At 41.5% G+C, this 19,202-nt stretch overlaps 1 protein-coding gene across 1 annotated transcript in view; it reads left to right on the top strand.

The window, feature by feature from the left end:
• Positions 1-4,716, top strand: part of grin2ab (glutamate receptor, ionotropic, N-methyl D-aspartate 2A, b) — a 92,954-nt gene extending 88,238 nt beyond the window's left edge. The window contains exon 20 of the mRNA XM_067585171.1: positions 17-4,716. Within this exon, the coding sequence (XP_067441272.1) occupies positions 17-1,019 (1,003 nt within the window). The 3' untranslated portion in view covers positions 1,020-4,716. The remainder of the gene's footprint in view (positions 1-16) is intronic.
• Positions 4,717-19,202: the final 14,486 nt, after the last annotated feature.

Here is a 19,202-nt window from a genome sequence, read left to right as displayed (position 1 = left end):
TCTTCTCTCCCTCCAGTGTGAAGGAGAAGGCTGGAGGTTCATTCGATGCCCCAGTTGCGGGTTCGGGGACACAGAGTGCCAGGCCCGGCCACTGTCGCTCCTGCCTGACCAAGCTGACTGGTTACTCCGGCCTTTACACTGTCCGCTCGCCGCAGGCTCGCTGTGATGCCTGCGCCCACCTGGGAAACCTGTACGACATCAGCGAAGACCACCTGCACTCACACTACTCCCACACACACACTCACCCACACAGCGGGGACATGTTTACACACTACCTTCCCCAGAACGAGCTGGGCCTGGTGGGCGAAGGGGACGGGCTAGTCAGCCACTTCGAGCCCTCCCCTACCTCCCCATCTCCTCTTCCCACCTCCTCGTCGGCCCAGCACCTCCAGCTGAGTCGCCAGCCCTCCTATGAGAACGTGCTTCCGGACGGCGTTCCCGAGCGGCAGTCGCAGTCGCACACCCACCTGCGGGGGCTGAGTCTGCCTGACAGAGATAGGGAGAGGGAGCTGACCCTGGACGAGGGGGCCTATGCTAACGTTCTCACAATGCGCTCTGATCGTCCGTTCAGCAGCCGCAGCCCCCCCTCTCCATCACCCTCCCACCACCACAGCCTGGACGCCCCAATGCCTCTCCCCCGGCGCTCAAAGAGTCTCTTCCCCGATCGCCCCTCTCACAACCCTTTCCTCCAGTCAGCTCCTGGCACGACACAACGAGACCCCGCCTCCCAGGCTGTCACACGCATGCCGCAGAGAAGTTCTGCCCACGAGCTCTATAAGCAGCGGATGCCAGTGTCGCTTACCCTCGGTAACCATGGCAGCCATCAATTCAACCAGCATGGCGGCCATGTTGACCAACAGGTGTTCTACCCTCAGCAGGAGCCCCCTGTGGTGGCCTACATGGTCCCACCTGCTGCCTCTCAGCCAATGAGCTATGTGACAGCACCGCGAGCCTCGAGCGCAGGCAGCAACCGGCCCCGGCTCTACCGCCGCATGCCCAGCATCGAGTCTGACGTCTGAGAGTCACACACGCGCGCACACACACACTCACTTACTCTCACTGAAACACACGCATGCAAGAAAGAAAGTGTGTGACCGGACCAGGCAGCTCTGATTCTAAGCACATATACAGAAACATGCACACAGACATACACACACACACACACACACACACATACACACACACACACACACACACACACACACACAGGTGAGCTACGGGAAGGTCTGCTCTGGACTAAAAGGTTAATGGTGATGCTGAATAAATAAATAGATCATTGTTTCTTTATCACACCCTCTATAGGGCAGGGTTGGGGGCCACAGGGACACCTGGAGGCACAATACAAGATGAAGAGTGTGTGTGAGTGTCAGTGTGTGTACTAGCCTCAAGCTGTGGGCAACGAGGCTAAAAACTGACAAATACGTCTGACCAGACAGATCAAATTCCTGGCGGAATAAGAGGGACACTGTACATGGAGTCAAACACCCACAGTGGGATCTGATGGAAGATACTGAGACGAGCCGACCTGTCCCGCCCTCTCACCAGCCTCTTGGAGATGGAGGGGACACAACCCCCCCCACCCCCTTGCGCCCCCCTTCTTCCCTTTCTTTCGGAGAATACACACATTTCACCTAAACACAGCCGCCCCTCTCCAGGACTTTCCTGTTGCACTATGATTTCTACAGTCAACCCGTATGTTGTCTGAGCCTCCAAACTGCACTGCCAGCATGGCTTAAAGATTAGTAAACTACACTAGAGTAATCCTTGACTTGAATGGAAATTACTATCTATGTAATAGACTAGACTGGGAGGCGGGCAGCTGGTCAGGACACAGGTCTGAGAAGTGTATCAGCTGCTGCCCGCAGACGTACAAACACTCGAACACACACACACTTTGTCTGTTTTTTAGGGGAAGTAAAAGCTACCGACTGTTTGTTATTGTTGATGTCAGTTAATTGAACATTCCAAAAAAAAAGTGGACCAAACATGGCCGCCCGTAAAAGCCTCTCAGGATGAGAGTGTGTGTTCTAGTGTTTCTAGATCTAGAGACACACAGTATAGCATTCTTGCTTCCTCTCTTAGCTAGCCTTCAGGTCATACTGCATGCTTCCTACTGCCCTGTGTTACAGTTAAACTCCTATACAGGGTCATATATGCACACACACATACACACACACACACACACACACACACACACACACACACACACACACACACGCAGTAGTCTAGGGTAGTAGTTTAGGGTGGGTGTGTGTGTCGAGGTTACGAGATAGCCTCTCTTTGTGCACTTTGTAGATTTTATACCCTGCCACCTAACACAGACGTTTGACCAAAAACACTTTTATACTGAACAATATGAATATTCTCGATCATTCGCTGGATAGATGTTTTCTTTTTTCTCTTATTTCTCTTTGACACTGGGTTTTTAGGGCACCGTTGAGGCAAAGCGCTGTCGGTTTTCATTGTGAGGTCAGAAGTTTTACAGTGTTAGATAATGGGCAGAGCTTCATACAGTATACACAACACCAACTCTTTAATCTCTCTCTTCTTTTTTTTTTTTTTTTTTTTTTTTTTTTACTTTAGCTTTGCTCACTCTTCCTTCTAGCCTTTCCTAATTCCTTCATCGGCTTGTTTTTGTTTATTCTCTCTATCACTTCCTTCCCTCCCTATGCTTCCTTCTTTAGAGTAGATTGAGTATCAGAAGAATAAAGTTCAGTCGTGGTGTTTTTAAAAAAACTCAGCATATTGTTGGAAATCACTTAATATCAGTAGTCGTAAGAGTTCATCAAATTCAACATCAGCTCTCGTAGGATACAGTACTTTTTTCTAATAACTTTCTATGTTGAACAAAGGAACTTTAGGCCCGGTTTAATGTATCCGTAGTGAATTAAGAGGCTGAGTGCATCACTGTTGCAGATTTACTCATCAAATTAATACTCCTGGCGAGAATAGCTGGTACTTCTGCGGCTCTCTGTTGGCGAGAACACAGCGCTATGTTTCAGCAGAGAGTCACATGGCAAAGCAGAGAGTTTGCAAAGTGACTCGTTACAGAGGCAATACTCACACACACACATACGTGCGCGCACACACACAAACACACACTCGACAAGCTGGCAATGTGTGTATGAGTGTTCTAGAAATCCATAATCTACTGAGTAAGGGCATTGATTTTTGAGCACAAGGATTTTGATGGAAAAAGGACTTGATTTCCCATTAGCTGAGTGTCTATCTCTATTCTCTTTCTTTCTCCCTGTCACACACAAACACACACACACACACACACACATATAAATATATATATATATATTGGCTGCAAAGAATGCAAGACAGTTTGAAACAAAAAACCGCACCTTTGAACGGTGAACGCTGCCCCTCTTTGGTAAACTTAACAGGTTTGGTGTGTGAGTTATATGCACAATATCAGGTTGCAATATTATACTTATGTACAGAGATTTTTTTTTTTGTTTGTTTTAAATGTTAGAAATTGATTTCATTTGTTTGATTTGAATGGTATTACGTGTTGAATTCATTTCAATAACAACGTGGCTTTTTATTCTGCTTCTTTAAAAAAAAAAAAAAAAAAAAAAAGACTGGCATGTTTTAGATTCTTGTGTGAAACTGATTCTTTTTTTTTTTTTTTTTTCCTCTGGTGTGTTGTTGGTTGGGACCTCACTGTACAGTCCTCACTGCTGGGTTAACAAACACACTCACCTGGTCAGCTAACCAGTAAACTAGCTCCACGTCGCTGGGTCTCTCATCTGAATCACTCAATGAATAATGATAGTCCAGCCTGTGTGGTTACGAACCCCCTCCACCCACATAGTTCTCTTCCACTACGAGTCTGTGCTGTTTCACCTCTGAGTGTGAGCGAGTGTGTGTGTGTGTGTGTATGTGTGTGTTTTACACCGTGCAGGCATTTATATAAGACAGAGGATGATATGTGTATTGAGAGTTTGTTTGTGGTGTGTGTATGTGTGTGAGTGTGTGTGTGTGTGTGTGTGTGTGTGTGTACTTTTCTGTACTCTCTTCCCTTCGTCCCACACGTAACATTTGACCTGGCTCTTACTCATATAACACAAATACAGTTACACACACACAAACACACGCACACACACATGTTGCGTCTGTACTGTTGTGGTGAAGAGAGCATGTAGAATGAGTTTTGTATGTTCACCATCACACAGATTTTTACACCAACCTTTTGTTTTATTTTGGATTTTTTAAATTGCATGACGTGCTCGTGTTTCTGGTGGTACCTATTTTGCTGCAACACCTGAGTTCTCCCTGAGTTGACCTGCTGGGCTACATGCGTCGATGTTCCCCCTCCACCCTTGGTTAGGGCACCACATCTGACCGGAGCTCTGGACCCTCCCCCCCCCATCCTCCCTCCACTCTCAACCCTGTCTCCCCAGGCTCCCGGCCTGTGATGTCACCAATATGGTACCCAGCTGGCCCCGCACAACGCCAGCAGCCACCGAGGAACGCGTGGAAAATGTTCCCGGGCTCAGCACAGCTCTTAGTTTGGTCCAGGTGTGCTCATATACATACAGTGCTGGGTGGAAGGTGCGCGTTGGCGTGTAGTCCTGTGGGTCCTGCTGTGTATCTCACTTGTGTATAAGTTCAGGGGTTTCTAAGCTACTAGTTGTGTTGTAAATACTACCTTGTCACTCAGTACCTCTGTACAATCTGTAAATAAGTAAAGGTTACATTTTTCTACTTGTCTGGGTCTTGTTGTTCAGTCTTTTTATCCATCTGCCTGTCTATCTATCTATCTATACAATAATATATAATAATGAGCTTTCAAGTTTAGTACCAATGCATTAATGCATTAAATGGTTGATAAAACAGTTAGTAATGCTTTGTAGGTTAGTAATAGATCAATAATAAGGACAACTTTGGGGCCAGTTCAACATTTACTCTCGTTGTTGGTGAAAGATAGATGAGAGGATCGATACCGCTGTTGTATGAGAGCGGTATCGATCTTCTCATTTAACTCTCAGCAAGAAAGCAAATGAGTGTATTTCCCAGGGTGTCTTTTATAAGTGACTTGATGCTTATTAGACGAAGGCTACACAATCGGTTTCTCACCTTCTAAGAAGTTGTTAAAGATCCTCTGCAGCTTCTTTCTAAAAGTGGTGAAACTCTCTAAGCTGGAAGCTTCTTTCTGACTAATTTAAGACGATAATTTATAAAACATGAAGCAAGTTACGAAGAATTTTTTTTACAAATTTGTCATTAATATCTTATTACTGATCTATAAAACATTAATACTGCCATTACTTACATATACTGTATATAACATAATACACAGAAATATAACTTAATATGAATTGTTTATGGTAAGATCTTATGAGTTGTAACAAATTTATTGATTGTTTACAAAGAATTTATGAATGCTTTATGGATCACTAATAAGCCATTAACAATTGTGGGGTCGTTTGAAATAATCCTGGCTCAAGCTCCCTTACAGTACAATCTTTTTTCTGGAGCTTTAAACTGCATCTCAAGGTCTTCATCAGGGGATATACTTTCCTCAGTCATGTGATAACAGATGGTCATATATGGCAGAGAGAGAAAATGTATGGAAGAAGCAGGTAAGTAGACCTTGAGTCAGGATAATTACATTACATTACATTACATTATATTATATTGTGTATTAGATTATACATTATAAGGTCAAAATGAGCTTTCACACTCCACTTTTGACTTAGTAACATATATAACAGCAGATTGGATGATTTACTGGTAAGTCAGAGGTTTCTCACTTTTTAAACTGTTTTTGGTCCAGATGTTCTGCAGCTCTTTTTCAGAAGGTAAGTGGTCAAAAGATCCACTGGAGGGGGTCTTATTAAAGCGCTAAGAAAAGAGACAAAGCAGGTTATGCCGGAGGAACACAAACAACAGCCTGAAAGGATTTTTCACAATCTGGCATCCAAAACAAAGCTGTTATTAATGGCTGATAACTGATGTATCCTGGTGAGCACTAGACCCCATTTCAATGTTGCAGTTATGTCGTAGCTCTCATATAGCGCAGAATATGACGGACAAAATGTAGACCACTTTTAGCCCAAGTAGTTTAAATCATTCATTACATATTTATATATCACATAAATAAGTGTGAAATGTATAACTGAAATTCATATATTGCTAAAATAATTTTGATTGGCATTTCTCGATGGTTCTGAATCTGTCATCTGTTATCACCTAAACAACTTTTAAAGTCCAGAGATGCACAAATATGAATAATTAATTGATTGGTTTAAATTTGGCTATAGTTAGCTGGACAGATTGTGGGCTAGATGAGAGCTGGGCGTAGACAGACTGTCCGAAAAACTATAGTCCACATTTAGACCAAGCAACTAAACTCATATTAGTTCATATTTTTATATCGTCATTATTAAAAACATTTTTAAAAACAAAAAAGATGCCCTACCATGTGTTTTTGGATATTCCAGCATTATTATTTAAATAACAGCAGTTTGTATTTTTGTCGATAGGGGGCAGTAAAGCCATAGATCAGTCAACATTGCATAAACACACTGCGCAGGTGCGAGTAGTTACTGTGTGGAGAGCGCGTAGAAGCATCGAGACCAAGAGGGAACAAAACAGGAGAAGAAAAGAGAAGACTGAAAATTCTCAACCTTCATATCAAGTTTCACTCTGTAAAAGGCACAAAGGCTGCAGACTAGGTGGGTGTTCTTGACTTACTGATTGAAAAATATGTTTCGTGGGGTTGCAGCTAGCTAGTAGGGGGTTAGCTAACATTAGCAGTCCGTGTCTGTGACTTAGTTTAATTAAATGATTGAAATTGGTAGAATTTTGTAAATGTTAACCGTTCTTCGAGTTTATGACTTTATGTCAGGACACAGAGAGTCAGGAGATTTTGATTAATTTTATCAACATGATCTAATTTTCAGCTGCACCTTTGTGATTCGGTCGGTGTCCTATAGAAGTGCTGTCAATATGAAGGTACATTTGTGTCTTTATTATGCAAACAAAACAGGTTTGCAATCAAAAAATAGATTTGAGAGCAAAACTGACACTGCAATCAAAAAATGTTTTATTGCAAGTAAAATACATTTCAAAAACTTTTGTTTGCGAATCGAAAAGTTTTGTTTGCTGTTGAGCTGACTCTCGTGGACTGGACCTACGCTGAGAGATGTAAGACACATCTCTATTGGCCAGTCTCGATCGGAGTGACAGCTTGGCAACATCCACAATTAGTAAATGTGAGAGAGGGAGTTTTGAAGTCCATGGAGATGACAGGAAATCAATGTGCAAGTATGTTTACACATAACTTACATCTTAGTAATAGAGAGAAAGTCATGTTTGAATTGGTGCATGTAGATTGCTTTTGTTTAATGATCTGTGATGTTATAATTGGTTAGAAAATACACATTATTTTGTCAGCTAGTAGCTGCTAGCTTAGCTCAATTAGCTCGTCACTCGCTCACATGCCCTTTCATCCAAAGGCACATTATTCCGAAACCCCAATAGTTCAAAAAATGTCTCATTGGACTGAAAGCCCATAGTCCGACGGCCCGTTATCCCAAAAACAAAAGCCCACTGCTCCGAAGGCCCGTTGCTCCAGAGTTTGAGCTCAGTGACTGATGGTGTTACAGCGTATTTGGTGGCCCATCAGATTCTGCGTTCTATCTATCTTTATCTTTCTCCTTCCATCTCTGCAGTTTGCTGACTACTCAGAGAAAAAGGCTTTTTGGGATTCTGCTGCAAAAGGACTCTCTCTGCTTCACTCTCTGTAGGCTTTCATAACGCACCCTTAGCATGAGTGTGTGTGTGTGTGTTAGTGCAATATGTGTACGAGTGTGTGTTTGTGTAAAGAAAGTCTGGACGGCTGGAGCGGGACTCCTTGTTTCTTTGTTCTCCCCTCACCTCCTTCCTCCTTCCTCCCTGACTGTAGCTGGTCTACGGCTTGTGACAGATCCTCCAGCCTCTGTGTGTGCTGATTTGCAGCATGTATAAGTGTATGTGTGTGTGTATGTATATGTGTGTGTGTGTGTGTGCTCCTCTCTGCTCCCCTCTCCTGTCCCACTTCAGCCCAGATTAGAGCGTCCGTCTCCTGAGGGAGACACAAATATAAAAATAAAGCTTTTTACCAGAACACTGATCTAAACACACACACACATATGGCTTGCGTGGAAAACATCACAAAACACATGAAGTGAACATCTACACGGGCCTTTACTTCTGTTTCTGCATACAAGAGTGTGTGATGATGCGCATGTGTGTGTGTGTATGTGTGTGTCGCTTCCTCTGAGACAGGGTGTGAGGACCACAGCGGCCTAATTCTTCCTGACGTGATCCATATGCTCGTATCTAATGGACGGAGCAACAACACACACTCAGACACTCTGCCTCTTATTTAATTAATAGAATTGAGCCGCCCCACATGTCAGGCTATAATGCAATTACTGTAACACACAGGAGCAGAATACATGTTCCTTGTACCCCTGCAGGAACGTACAGCACACAACACACTCATACATACATGTGCACGTTTCCCCCTGATACACAGACGCAATCTCAAGGCTGCGCACACACACACACATCAGATTGGGCCACATATAGACACACTGTAGGGGTGTGAGATGAAGCAGATAAATGAGGATAATTAATTTCCTGGATTAAGAACGTCTCCATCTGAGCAACCCCGCGGCTGGAGAGGAGACAGAGGGAAAACAAGAGACATAAGTCAGAGAGAAGAAGAGAGGATGATGGAGGACGATGAGGGTGATAGGGCTGACTTTGACAGGCCTGCTGTAGGCTGTTGGCTCTTCCCAAGACTCCAAACATCCTCATTAACCAGCAGTCAGCCTACACACTTAACACATGTGTGTGTTTGCATGTACACTTGTGTTCTTAAACTGTTGTGGTTGTATGTGTGTGTGTGTGTGTGAGAGAGAGAGAGAGAGAGAGAGAGCAAGATAGAAGAGAGAGAGGGGAAAGAGAGAGAGAGCAGCGTGTCAGCCTACACACTAAACAAACCCATGAAAATTCATAAGGACCTGGCGACGCCTACTCACAAATACTAAAAATACTGGAGTGAGTTGAGCCTAGTCAGAGGAGAGGAAAGGGGAAGAAGAAGAGTGAGAGAGAGGAGATGAATAGAGAGAAATGAGAGAGCAGCAGCAGCAGCAGAGGAGGAGGAGGGAGAGAAGACGAGATAGCTGTAACATGAACCAGGGGAGAGTAGAGCAGAAAGAGAGGAGAAATAATAGTTCCATCAACTGCATCCAACTTGGAACATCTATTCTCAGCCTCCAGCGGTCAACTCTCGCTTTGTGTGTGTGCGTGTGTGTGTGTGTGTGTGTGTGTGTTTCCCTGGATATCATGAGCTAGAGGAAAGGAAAAAAAAAAAAAAACAGTTTCGAAACCCAATTTTTCTCAACATGTTGACATTCAAGCCTCTGTGTGTGTGTCTGTGTGTGTGTTCATACTGATTTGATGGGGATTGACAGCCTTTTACCGTCAAAGTCATCCATCCACCAGGGAGGAAGGGTGGGAGGGACGGGCAGTTTTGATTTTGATTTTGCCTTCAGGACTGATATACAGTATAGTCAAAAAAAGACATCTTGTTATGGGCGTCTGAATCAGGGCGAAACGGCTCCTTTCACAGCTCTGATGGTGGACTTTCTGCAGGCTTTACAAACATTGACAGATGACGTTTGATTGACACTACAGCCTTATACACAGTCTATCTATCTAACCTATAGTACATAATAATGAGCTTTTTAGTGACTTATTTACATTTAACAGCAGATTTGATGGCTTCATGTTCAGGTGCTCTGCTACTGTCCACCTGATAAATTAAAGAGAGTGTCTCTCTGCAATTTAAGCTGTCAAATGAATGCAAATATGCCAAAAAATAATCCAAAAAAGCATAGCAAGTTATGCCGGAGGTGGATAAACAGCAGCCAAATATATCTTTTTTTCACATCCACAAGTGCCAAAAGGCAGACTATCAAATGACAATTTGTAATGTGAGAGGAGTCGCTCGTATAGTGATGAACCCACAGAGAATTATCACCCGACTCTGCAGCTCTAAGCTTTATAGCGAGTTTTAATTCATTGTTTAGCTGTCCAGCTGCAACTTTACTGTTTTGGTTCACTCTCAGCACTTTCACTGTGTCGTTTTTGGTTGCAGCAGGCAGCTGTTTTCAAACTGACACAGTTAGTGATTAGCTGGTGAACACAGTGGAGCATTTAGCAACGAAAGAGACAAATATGTCCCTCAGGAGTTGGTGGAGACCAAAAACAGAGCTAAAAGAGAGTGAATATGGAACTTGCATTCACCAGATGGACAGAAACAAGAGTCCAAATGAATGATAATGTTGCTCCGTAACTTCTGGATGTGTAAATAAGCAAGTTATATGTTTAAACGGTGATGATATGTCAGTGTTGTGTTCACAGCTTGTTTTCGCTGCCCCCAAGTGGCCAAAAACCAATTAATGCAGGTTTAAATGAGTTGTGTTTCTGGCAACTTAGGGGAAGTGGAACAAGCTGTAAACACAAGATTGACATATTATTGCCTTACAAAGTTGTTATAGTGAACAGACATGTTAGCAAACAGTTTCCTATTTAAACATCCAGCAGACACAGTGCAACATTAGCGTTTACTTGGAGTGATGAGTCCAATATTCACTCTCTTATAGCTCTGTTTTTGGTCTCTACCGACTCCTGAAGGAAATATCTGCCTCTCTGCTTTATGCTTCACTATGTTCACCAGCTAGTCGCTCACTGTGTCTGTCTGCAGTTTGGTGCTGAGCAGGTGGTGTACAGAGGATTTTTAGAGACTGAATCAAAACAGTACAGCTGTGAGCTGGAAAACCAAAACAATGAGCTGAAAGAAGCAAAAACGCTCCAGTAAAGCTGAGGGGAACTGCAGAGTCAGGTGATAATTCTGTGGGTTTGTCACATTACACAAAGTCATTTGATTCATTGCTAAGATTAAAATATTGATCAGTGTAGCTTTAATAGATATTTGTTGATACTTTAGGGATTAGACACATTTTTAAACGGATGATTTAGTAACATTTATAACTCCAGACTCGATGGCTTATTAAAGTGGTGAAGTTTTAGGTTTCTCGCTTTCTGCAGTAAGCTGCTAAACTGGCAGTCCACCACCAGTTTTACACATGAAAGTCAGTTAATTTGTCATGAGGAGTACTACTAAGCAGTTTTATAACGTCTAGAGCTGAGAAAATAACCCTGATAATGTCACCAGACGTGGGTTTTAGAGTTCAATTTTTTTTTACAGAAAGTCTGGATTAAAAACTGAGGGTGTGTAGTTTGAAAGACATAAGCTTTGGATCTAATGAAATAAACTACTGAGTTGCATGATGGAGATTGTAGGACTCAGCACTTTTTCAACTTGACGTTTATATCTTCTACATCAAATTTGACCATCTTCTTTGAAAAATCTGTGTCTCGTAGGTCTTCCAACTTTATATAAGTGCAGTACTAAATCACTGGAGCGCCTTTTAATATCCGGGATAAATGGCTCCTTTCACAGCTCTGATGGTGGACTTTGGGCTTTAGTGAAGGCTGATAGCTGATGTTTGATTGACACCACAGTCTCTGTCAGTCAGCTCAGTTTGATCAACCAAAGCAACAAGGCTTCCCCTGTAGAAAGCTATAAATCTCAAATAAGAGCACAGTGGAAAGATGTCATGTGTGACTGATGGCAACTAGTCCCTGCTTCACCTCCTCTCCTTCTCTCTTGCTCACACACACATTGATAGTTCTGCCAGGCTATGCTTATGCTAATAGCTGTATGCTAATCAGGGTACTTCCAGGTGCGGAAATAGACGCAGAGCATTTAGAGTAAATTTAGCTTTAATAACCTGGCTAATCACACCATTAATGTTACATCCAGTCTGACGCACACATACACAGCGTGCAGCATTGTTGTTATTCTAATAGAGGCTTTCCACCTGACTGCTGCTAGGTGAGGGATGCTGGGAGGCAGGAACAAGGAGTTGGACAAACTCTGCTCAGTGAGTATCTCCAGCTACCCTCTCTACATGTGAGCGCGTGTATATGTGAGAGCCGCAGCTCTCAGACTTCACGCTGTTTTGTTGTGTTTGTTTTATTTTGTCTCCTCTATAAATGATGAAGCTTCAGGCGGGAGAGAGCGAGGCACTCAGCCCTCCCTCGGGGGGGAGTACTCGCCGCTGGGCATCGTCCCCTCAGCATCACCCACCTCCCCCAACCATAACGCCCCACGACACACAAAGGAGGGCAGCTTGTGCACGTATGCAGCTAAAATGAAGCAAAACCATGTTCCAACATTCAGAGGACACGGAGGCTTCGTTGTATTTGTTGTTTTTGTGTATTTTTTATGGATAGAATTGAGTTTGTCACCCATAAAAAAGTAATATATTAGTCATTACTTGTTGTAAAAGATGGCATTAATTTTAAATGCTGTTGCTTTACTCATTACCTTCCTGGGAACAGTCATTTGTCAGAGCTCTTACTATAAATTACTGGCAGTTTCATCTCTTTAAAAAATCCTGTTTACAACATTACTGACCTTGTGAGTGATCAGCGTGACCAAGCAACAATAATATTTAGTGTTCTTGTCACCTGCTTGCAGAGTAAAATCAAAGTTTTGGGAGTAATTTGCAGGCCAGAGAAGGTAAATCTCTCTATAACTTCTCATTTACAGTAAGTTACCAACAGTTAGGGAGAGAGGATGAGGGACATTATGAGAAAGAGAGAAATGAGAAATCAAGCATAAAAAAAACTAAATGATAAGAAATTACATACAAATTTTTACTTAGATTAAAAGCTTTCACATTCAAGTTTCCCAAAAGCCATAATTTGACCTTTTTCATTGTGCAAAGGCAGCACAGAACCTGAATGAAACAAGTACCTGTGTTCCTTTTCAAGGAACACTTATCCTCTTTCTTTCTAAGAGTTAGAGGAGTAGATTGAAAGCAGTCTTTTATCTGTACATTGAGTATAGAGCCAGAGCCAGGAGGTGATAAATACTGGATGAAGGGGGAAAAACAGCAAGGCCTGCCTCTGTCCAAAGTTAAAAAATCGTCCTACCTGCACCTCTAAAACTCATTAATTAACATCTTGTATCTCGTTTGTTTAATTCTTACACAAAAAGAAATGTTAAACTGACAGTTTATGGTTTTAGAGGCTTTTAGTATTTCTTCTACAGTTTGTCCATTTGCCCAGTACAGGGTCTCCACTGGTTGCCTGGCGACCCACTTTAGCTCCTAGAAGTCACTTTTTGGGGACCCCCACTGACATGCACTCTCTCACGCCCATGGACACATTGTATTAACATAAAAATGTCATCATCTGCACAGCTGTGAAACCATCACATTGAACAATCACACATTACATTCGCACATCACATGTATCGTTTTTACTGTTTTATACTGTGAATATTCGCACATTCAACAGCTCTTTTAGAATATATTTATACTAAACTAAACTATAATTTATTTTTGATTGTAAATTTTATTTATATCCCCTGTCTTTTTTCTTTTTTTCTCTTACTTTGTAAAGGTACTTGTCTTTTCTCTACCTTCTATCTTTTGACTGTTATGCACCACAACACCAAAGCAAATTCCTTGTATGTGCAAACCTACTTGGCCATAAACCTGATTCTGATTCCTCCTAATACCAGTTTTTATGCTAAGCTAAGCTAATCACCTCCTGGCTCTGGCTCGAAAACTTTGTGTAGTAGTGTGGTGTTGTTGCACTATCTTATGAACAGGGCATTGAACATCCCAGTAAAATCCTATATGGACTGCAGCCATAGACTTTACATAAAGATCAATGTAGTGAAGTGTGACGTTACCAACGTTGGTTTGCATTGGAGTTGCTTTGAAGCCTAGAGTAACAGCTTACAGTCAGTGATATCTTTTCCATTTGGAGCCAGATAAGGAGTCCAAATAAGGAGTGTGTTGCCTTTATTATTGCCTTAGTATTTATAGAGCAAGTGGCAAGCTCCAGGTCTGAAAAGTGAAGCCAATGCAGAAGTGCCTGAAACCTGCATCCTTCTAATGGCCAGCAGGGGGCGACTCCACTGGTTGCAAAAAGAAGACTGGTTGTATGCTTCTCATTTGATTTATTACCTCAATAAACATTTATGGTCTCAATCACGTGATGTTCATTTTATAAATTATGGTCCTATTTACAGTAAAAGATGATAAAGCAGGCTATGCTTTAGGGCGTGGCTACCTTGTGATTGACAAGCCGCCACCATGGCAACAACAGCTGTCAATATTTAAGTGTGTTTTCAGTTCATGAAAGTTAATTCTAACATTTTGGTCTACTATTCCGGTAAGTACATTTTGTTTTAAGCCTGTTTTTCATTAGCCAAAGTTAGCATTAGCATTATCACAGTTAACCATAGACTGTAAATGCACCATGCTAACCGAGCTAGCAGCTAGCATTAGGGTCAGCTCCACCCTCTTGTCCAAATATGGTCACAAAAATCCAAGATAGCGATGGTCAAAATGCAAAACTTGAGGCTTCAAAACAGGAGTCCACAAAACATCTATTAAAATGTTTGTAACTTGTGAATAAATGTGATTTGATTCATTTACAAGATGTATAATGTCATTCCTAAAGAGATTAATATTATGTAGATTACTTACAGATTAATATAATGTAATATTAATGTTATGTCATCCTTTATCATTATGAACGATGCACAAAATTAATGCCAGGTCTCATGCACCTTGTTGTCGTCTCCATTATTTGCTCCATTATTTGTTTGTGTCGCACCAACGAAGCGCAATGACTGATGGGTAATCGGGTTTGTCAACTTCCGGCAAACTGATGAATTGTTGTTCTTTTCGTCCCTACACAGTTACCTTTGATCTGAGCATTTTTTGCTCCCTACTACCAGGTGATCAGAACCACCCAGTGTTTGATAGCGTGGGGCATTTAGTGACTTGACTCTTGATATTAATTTTCTCATCCAACTCTTGCCAAGAAAGTGAATAAGCATATTTCCCAAAATAACAAACTATTACTTTTAAACTTCAATAAGCACAAGTCAGCAACACTAGCTTTCTGCTGGTCATCATGAGTTCTCCCAACCCTACGAAGGTGGTATTTAAGATACTCTGGGGACTCTTCCTATAAATATTATGAGTGTAGTTTACTTATAACTAACCAAAATGAATCTGAGAAAGCAGAGAAAGCAAAACAGGTACACAGTTTGGTCACAGTGAAGCAGTGCGGCCAGACCTGACGTGCTTGTGGAGGGTTGAGGTGCTCTCTGTTGTTCTCTGTTGTCTTTCAGACTGTTTTAACTGTTTTATCTTGGCTTTGATTGTGTTTGTTTTATGTTTTTACCTCGTATTTGTGTTGGCATGTGGTGATTATTGTAGTTTCCCCTTTGGGTATCAATAAAGTATCTATCTATCTATCCATCCATCCATTTAGCTTTTGGTAAATTCAAAGTCAATCTCATATTTGATGGAAGAGTGACAACAGAAGCAACATATTTTTCCATTGGTGGTTGTATTTCTGTTAAATAAACATGTCACACAACTCTTCTACGTTTTTGGTGTTTTGCCTTCATCAGCGTTGAATCTGAGGTTGTTTGCAGTTTCTTTACGGTACATCAACTGGTTGTGTGACTTATAAATCACCAAAAATGCAAAGTATCCAAGAGATTTGAGGATACTGCGTTTTGAACATGTATAGAATACACTATTTTGTATTTTTTCCACTTTGATAGGTTGAAAAGTTGGTTGAAATGTCGTTTATCTTGACATTTATCTTTGTCATGTAAACTTATCTTATCTATTAAGAGTAAAAGCAGATTGAAGTCAACTTTTAAGCCAAGTCCATAAAATCCTCTGACAAATGGAAATTTGAACATGTACAATTTATATATAACATTTACATATACCATATTTATTCATAACAACTGGACAAACTGAGGAAGGTCAAGTCATACAACTGAAAGCTCCAGAACAGCTGCTTGGATAACTTGTATTTACGGTGATTCAACGTCAGTCAAATGACTAATTAATGGCCCATTTATAAACAACCTCAGATACCAACCTGTTAGGTGGCTAAAAAATATGACGTGTTGTGGTTGACTTTGTGCGCTTTCAAAGTTTTCAAATAAAATTGAGTTGGCAGTTTTTTCAAGTACTTGTCAACGTCAAACATGTCTTCCGGTTGAGTAATTCGACCTTTCAGCACTGTTTTCTGAGGCCATAAATTATCAAGCTGTAACCACATAGATGTTTAAAAATGGAGTCATCCATGCAGGTGTAGTGAACGCTGCTGCTTTTAAACAGAACTGACTTATTTTTTACAACATCACATAGACTGGAAAAGCCCTAATCTCTATGCTACAAGGAGAATGAATCCTTGTATTGAATTATGTTCTCACCAGGAGTAAAAAGCAAAACTGGAGACTCAACAGGAGGCACAGAGCACAAAGTATTTCTTTTTTCTTAAGAGGAAACTTTCCATGGGGTCTGATGCATGCTCCCAACTGGCTCTGTACACTGGATAAGGATTTCAGCTTTAATCCCTCCAACTCTGCCAACCAGAACAGTATACATTGTTTTAATTTTTCACCCACTTTTTTCACAGTCTTTGTTGCTGCAAACACATGGGGGGAAGAAAATTCACTTTAATGTTGCTGAAGAGGTCAGAAATAAGTCAACAGATTTTTGACTTTATTTCACTTTGCAGAGGACAGAACAGACGGTGTAATGCTGTGTCTCTGTCCGTGGTGCTGATGGTGGAGCTGTCAGCAGTGCGGGAGCTGTCCAAGGTGTTTGAAGAGAGTTTCATGCTGACTGAAATGTCTGCTGTCAGTCGGAAGCACTGAGGCTCAGCCTGTGTCAGATCTTTCTTACTTAATCACTGAGACATTATTTGTGCCTGTCTGCTGCGATATACAAACTGCGTGAGCTCCTTTTCTTGCTGAGTCTTGTTTCCCTGACAAAAAAACCTACAACAGTGTTGCTGTTTGTTTATCCACTTGATTGAGGTGTGTGCCTACCTGTTCAGTGCTGTAAAACAGATTGTTTTTAGCTTAAGGGCAGTTTTGGTTGTGGTTTGGTTGTTTATCTATCTCTTGGCAAGATGTGAAAGGTTGATAAAGAATTCTTACTATAATCAAGCATCTGTCCTCTCTCTGTCCTTGGGTGCTTGTCAGAGAGGAAATTGATCAGATGGTAGAGCAAGTTGGCCATCAATCTAAAGTTGGCAGTTCAATCCCCGGATCCTGTTGTTCACATGTCAAAAAAATCTTGAGCAAGACACTTAATATCAAATTGCTCTCAATGTACATATGTATAGGAAACAAGAGAATCTACACCTTATCTACATGCTGATGTTTAGCAGGTATAATATTTACCATGTTCACTGTCTTGTTTTAGCATCTTAGCATTCGAACATAATTACCACCAAACACAAAATATTTGGTCATAAACCAAAGTATTGAACAAATTAACATTTTGATCTGATGACAGCTCTAGATGAAAGGTTGAGGGATCACCAAAGTTATTCAGATTCATCCTTTAGGTGTTATAAGTGCATATACAAAATTTCATGGCAAATTCATCCAATAGTCATCAAGATGTTTCACAAAACAAAAAAAGTCAACCTCATGTGGGCAGGAAACATCAGAGGATAACTAAAGTCAGCAGGATACATCATCCAGAGTCATGCTGCTAGTGTGGCAAAAGGTATATTTTCGACAGAAGGTGTTGCCAAGTGAAAGCAATGTAATATAATCATAATGTTTGGTGTAAAATGGAGCAACTGGATGGATCCAGTAAAGAAACACAGCCCCTCCTCACATTAAAACGACATATATCTAAAATTCTGCGGGCAAAAACGACCTACAGTTATATTTACGCCATCTAGTAATTATTAATTATGACCCGGGGAAGTGACGCAATTCAGATGATGTCAAGGCAAATGACAATTTGCCTTATTTAGGAGGAGGCGGATTGGATGGATGGCTGTGTTCGAAATCACGTACTGATGTCTTTGAAAACATCACAGCAAACAGGCATCATTTGGATAAACTGATCACATATTGGGAATGTAAATGGTTAATTTCTCGCCTGAAAAAATATTGAAGTATAATAAAATAACACAACAGTTTTTTGCCTTCAAGGCTTAAAATCTCCGCCATTGCGCAGTCTGAAGAGATGCAATGCATTTTGGGGCAGTTGAGTAGGTCCAGTAAGCTCAGAAATTCTTGCTAATCTAGTATACATCCACAAAATCCACATACTATGCAGGTGGAACACAGTGCAACGTCATACTTAGTATGAATAGTATGTTAGTAACACAGCCGATGGCCAGACAGTTAGATGGCAAAAGGTGTACTTGGCTGCAGGAGAGTGCTGTTTGCGAGTTGGGACATATTTTTAAAAAAACGTAACAATGATTGTCGTGGTGTTTACTGTTGCCATGGTGAGGAAGTACTTTGAGGAAGTAGAAACCATGTTTCAAGTGATCATTTTAACCCAAACCATAATCTTTCCTTAGCCCAAACCAACTGGTTTTTGTGCCTAAACCTAACCAGACCTGAACCACAGCGTTGTCATTGACTATAAATCATAATTGTTTTTTAATAGTGATTTGTAACAGTTTTGGAAAGTAGTTTAATACACTTCTATTTTGGAAAGTAGCAAGTTACTCCCATATGGGTCGTTGTGGAGTGCAGGTACAATCGACCTATGTAATCATTTGATTATGTGGATGTGTTGAAGAAACAGCAGCTGCCCTGAGCTTTGACCTGAGAGAGGTGGAGGACAGACTTGATATCACCGCTGAACACTGATATTCAGCAGCTCCTCACTGCTCAAAAGATTTAACCCCAGTTTGAAGAGCAGCTCACCAGTGCAGCCTCATCTAGTCTCCTACTCCTTCTGCTTTGAAACAGCTGCAGCTAACTTGCGGGTCAGTTTGCTAAAGGTGTAGAGGCCAGTCTCCTGCTTCTCTTGAGGTACAGATGGAGTCCAGAGATCAATGTTTCATGTCCTCTGGCAGTCAGGGTCCAGCCATCCAAATATTTCTCAGAAAACACCAAAGTCCAGTCACTGGATGTTTATGCTGTGGGCCAAAAAGGAGATGCTGTGGACAAGTAAGTCACTGATTTACTGAGATTGCGAGAAGGGAGTGGATTGAATTTGGAGATCCTGTTGATCACCTTTTACCAAGAG

The sequence above is a fragment of the Thunnus thynnus genome, chromosome 3 (assembly GCF_963924715.1).
Source record: "Thunnus thynnus chromosome 3, fThuThy2.1, whole genome shotgun sequence".
Classification (NCBI taxonomy): domain Eukaryota; kingdom Metazoa; phylum Chordata; class Actinopteri; order Scombriformes; family Scombridae; genus Thunnus; species Thunnus thynnus.
The sequence above is the reverse complement of the archived record's forward strand: the minus strand, read 5'-3'. Positions and strand labels throughout refer to the sequence as shown.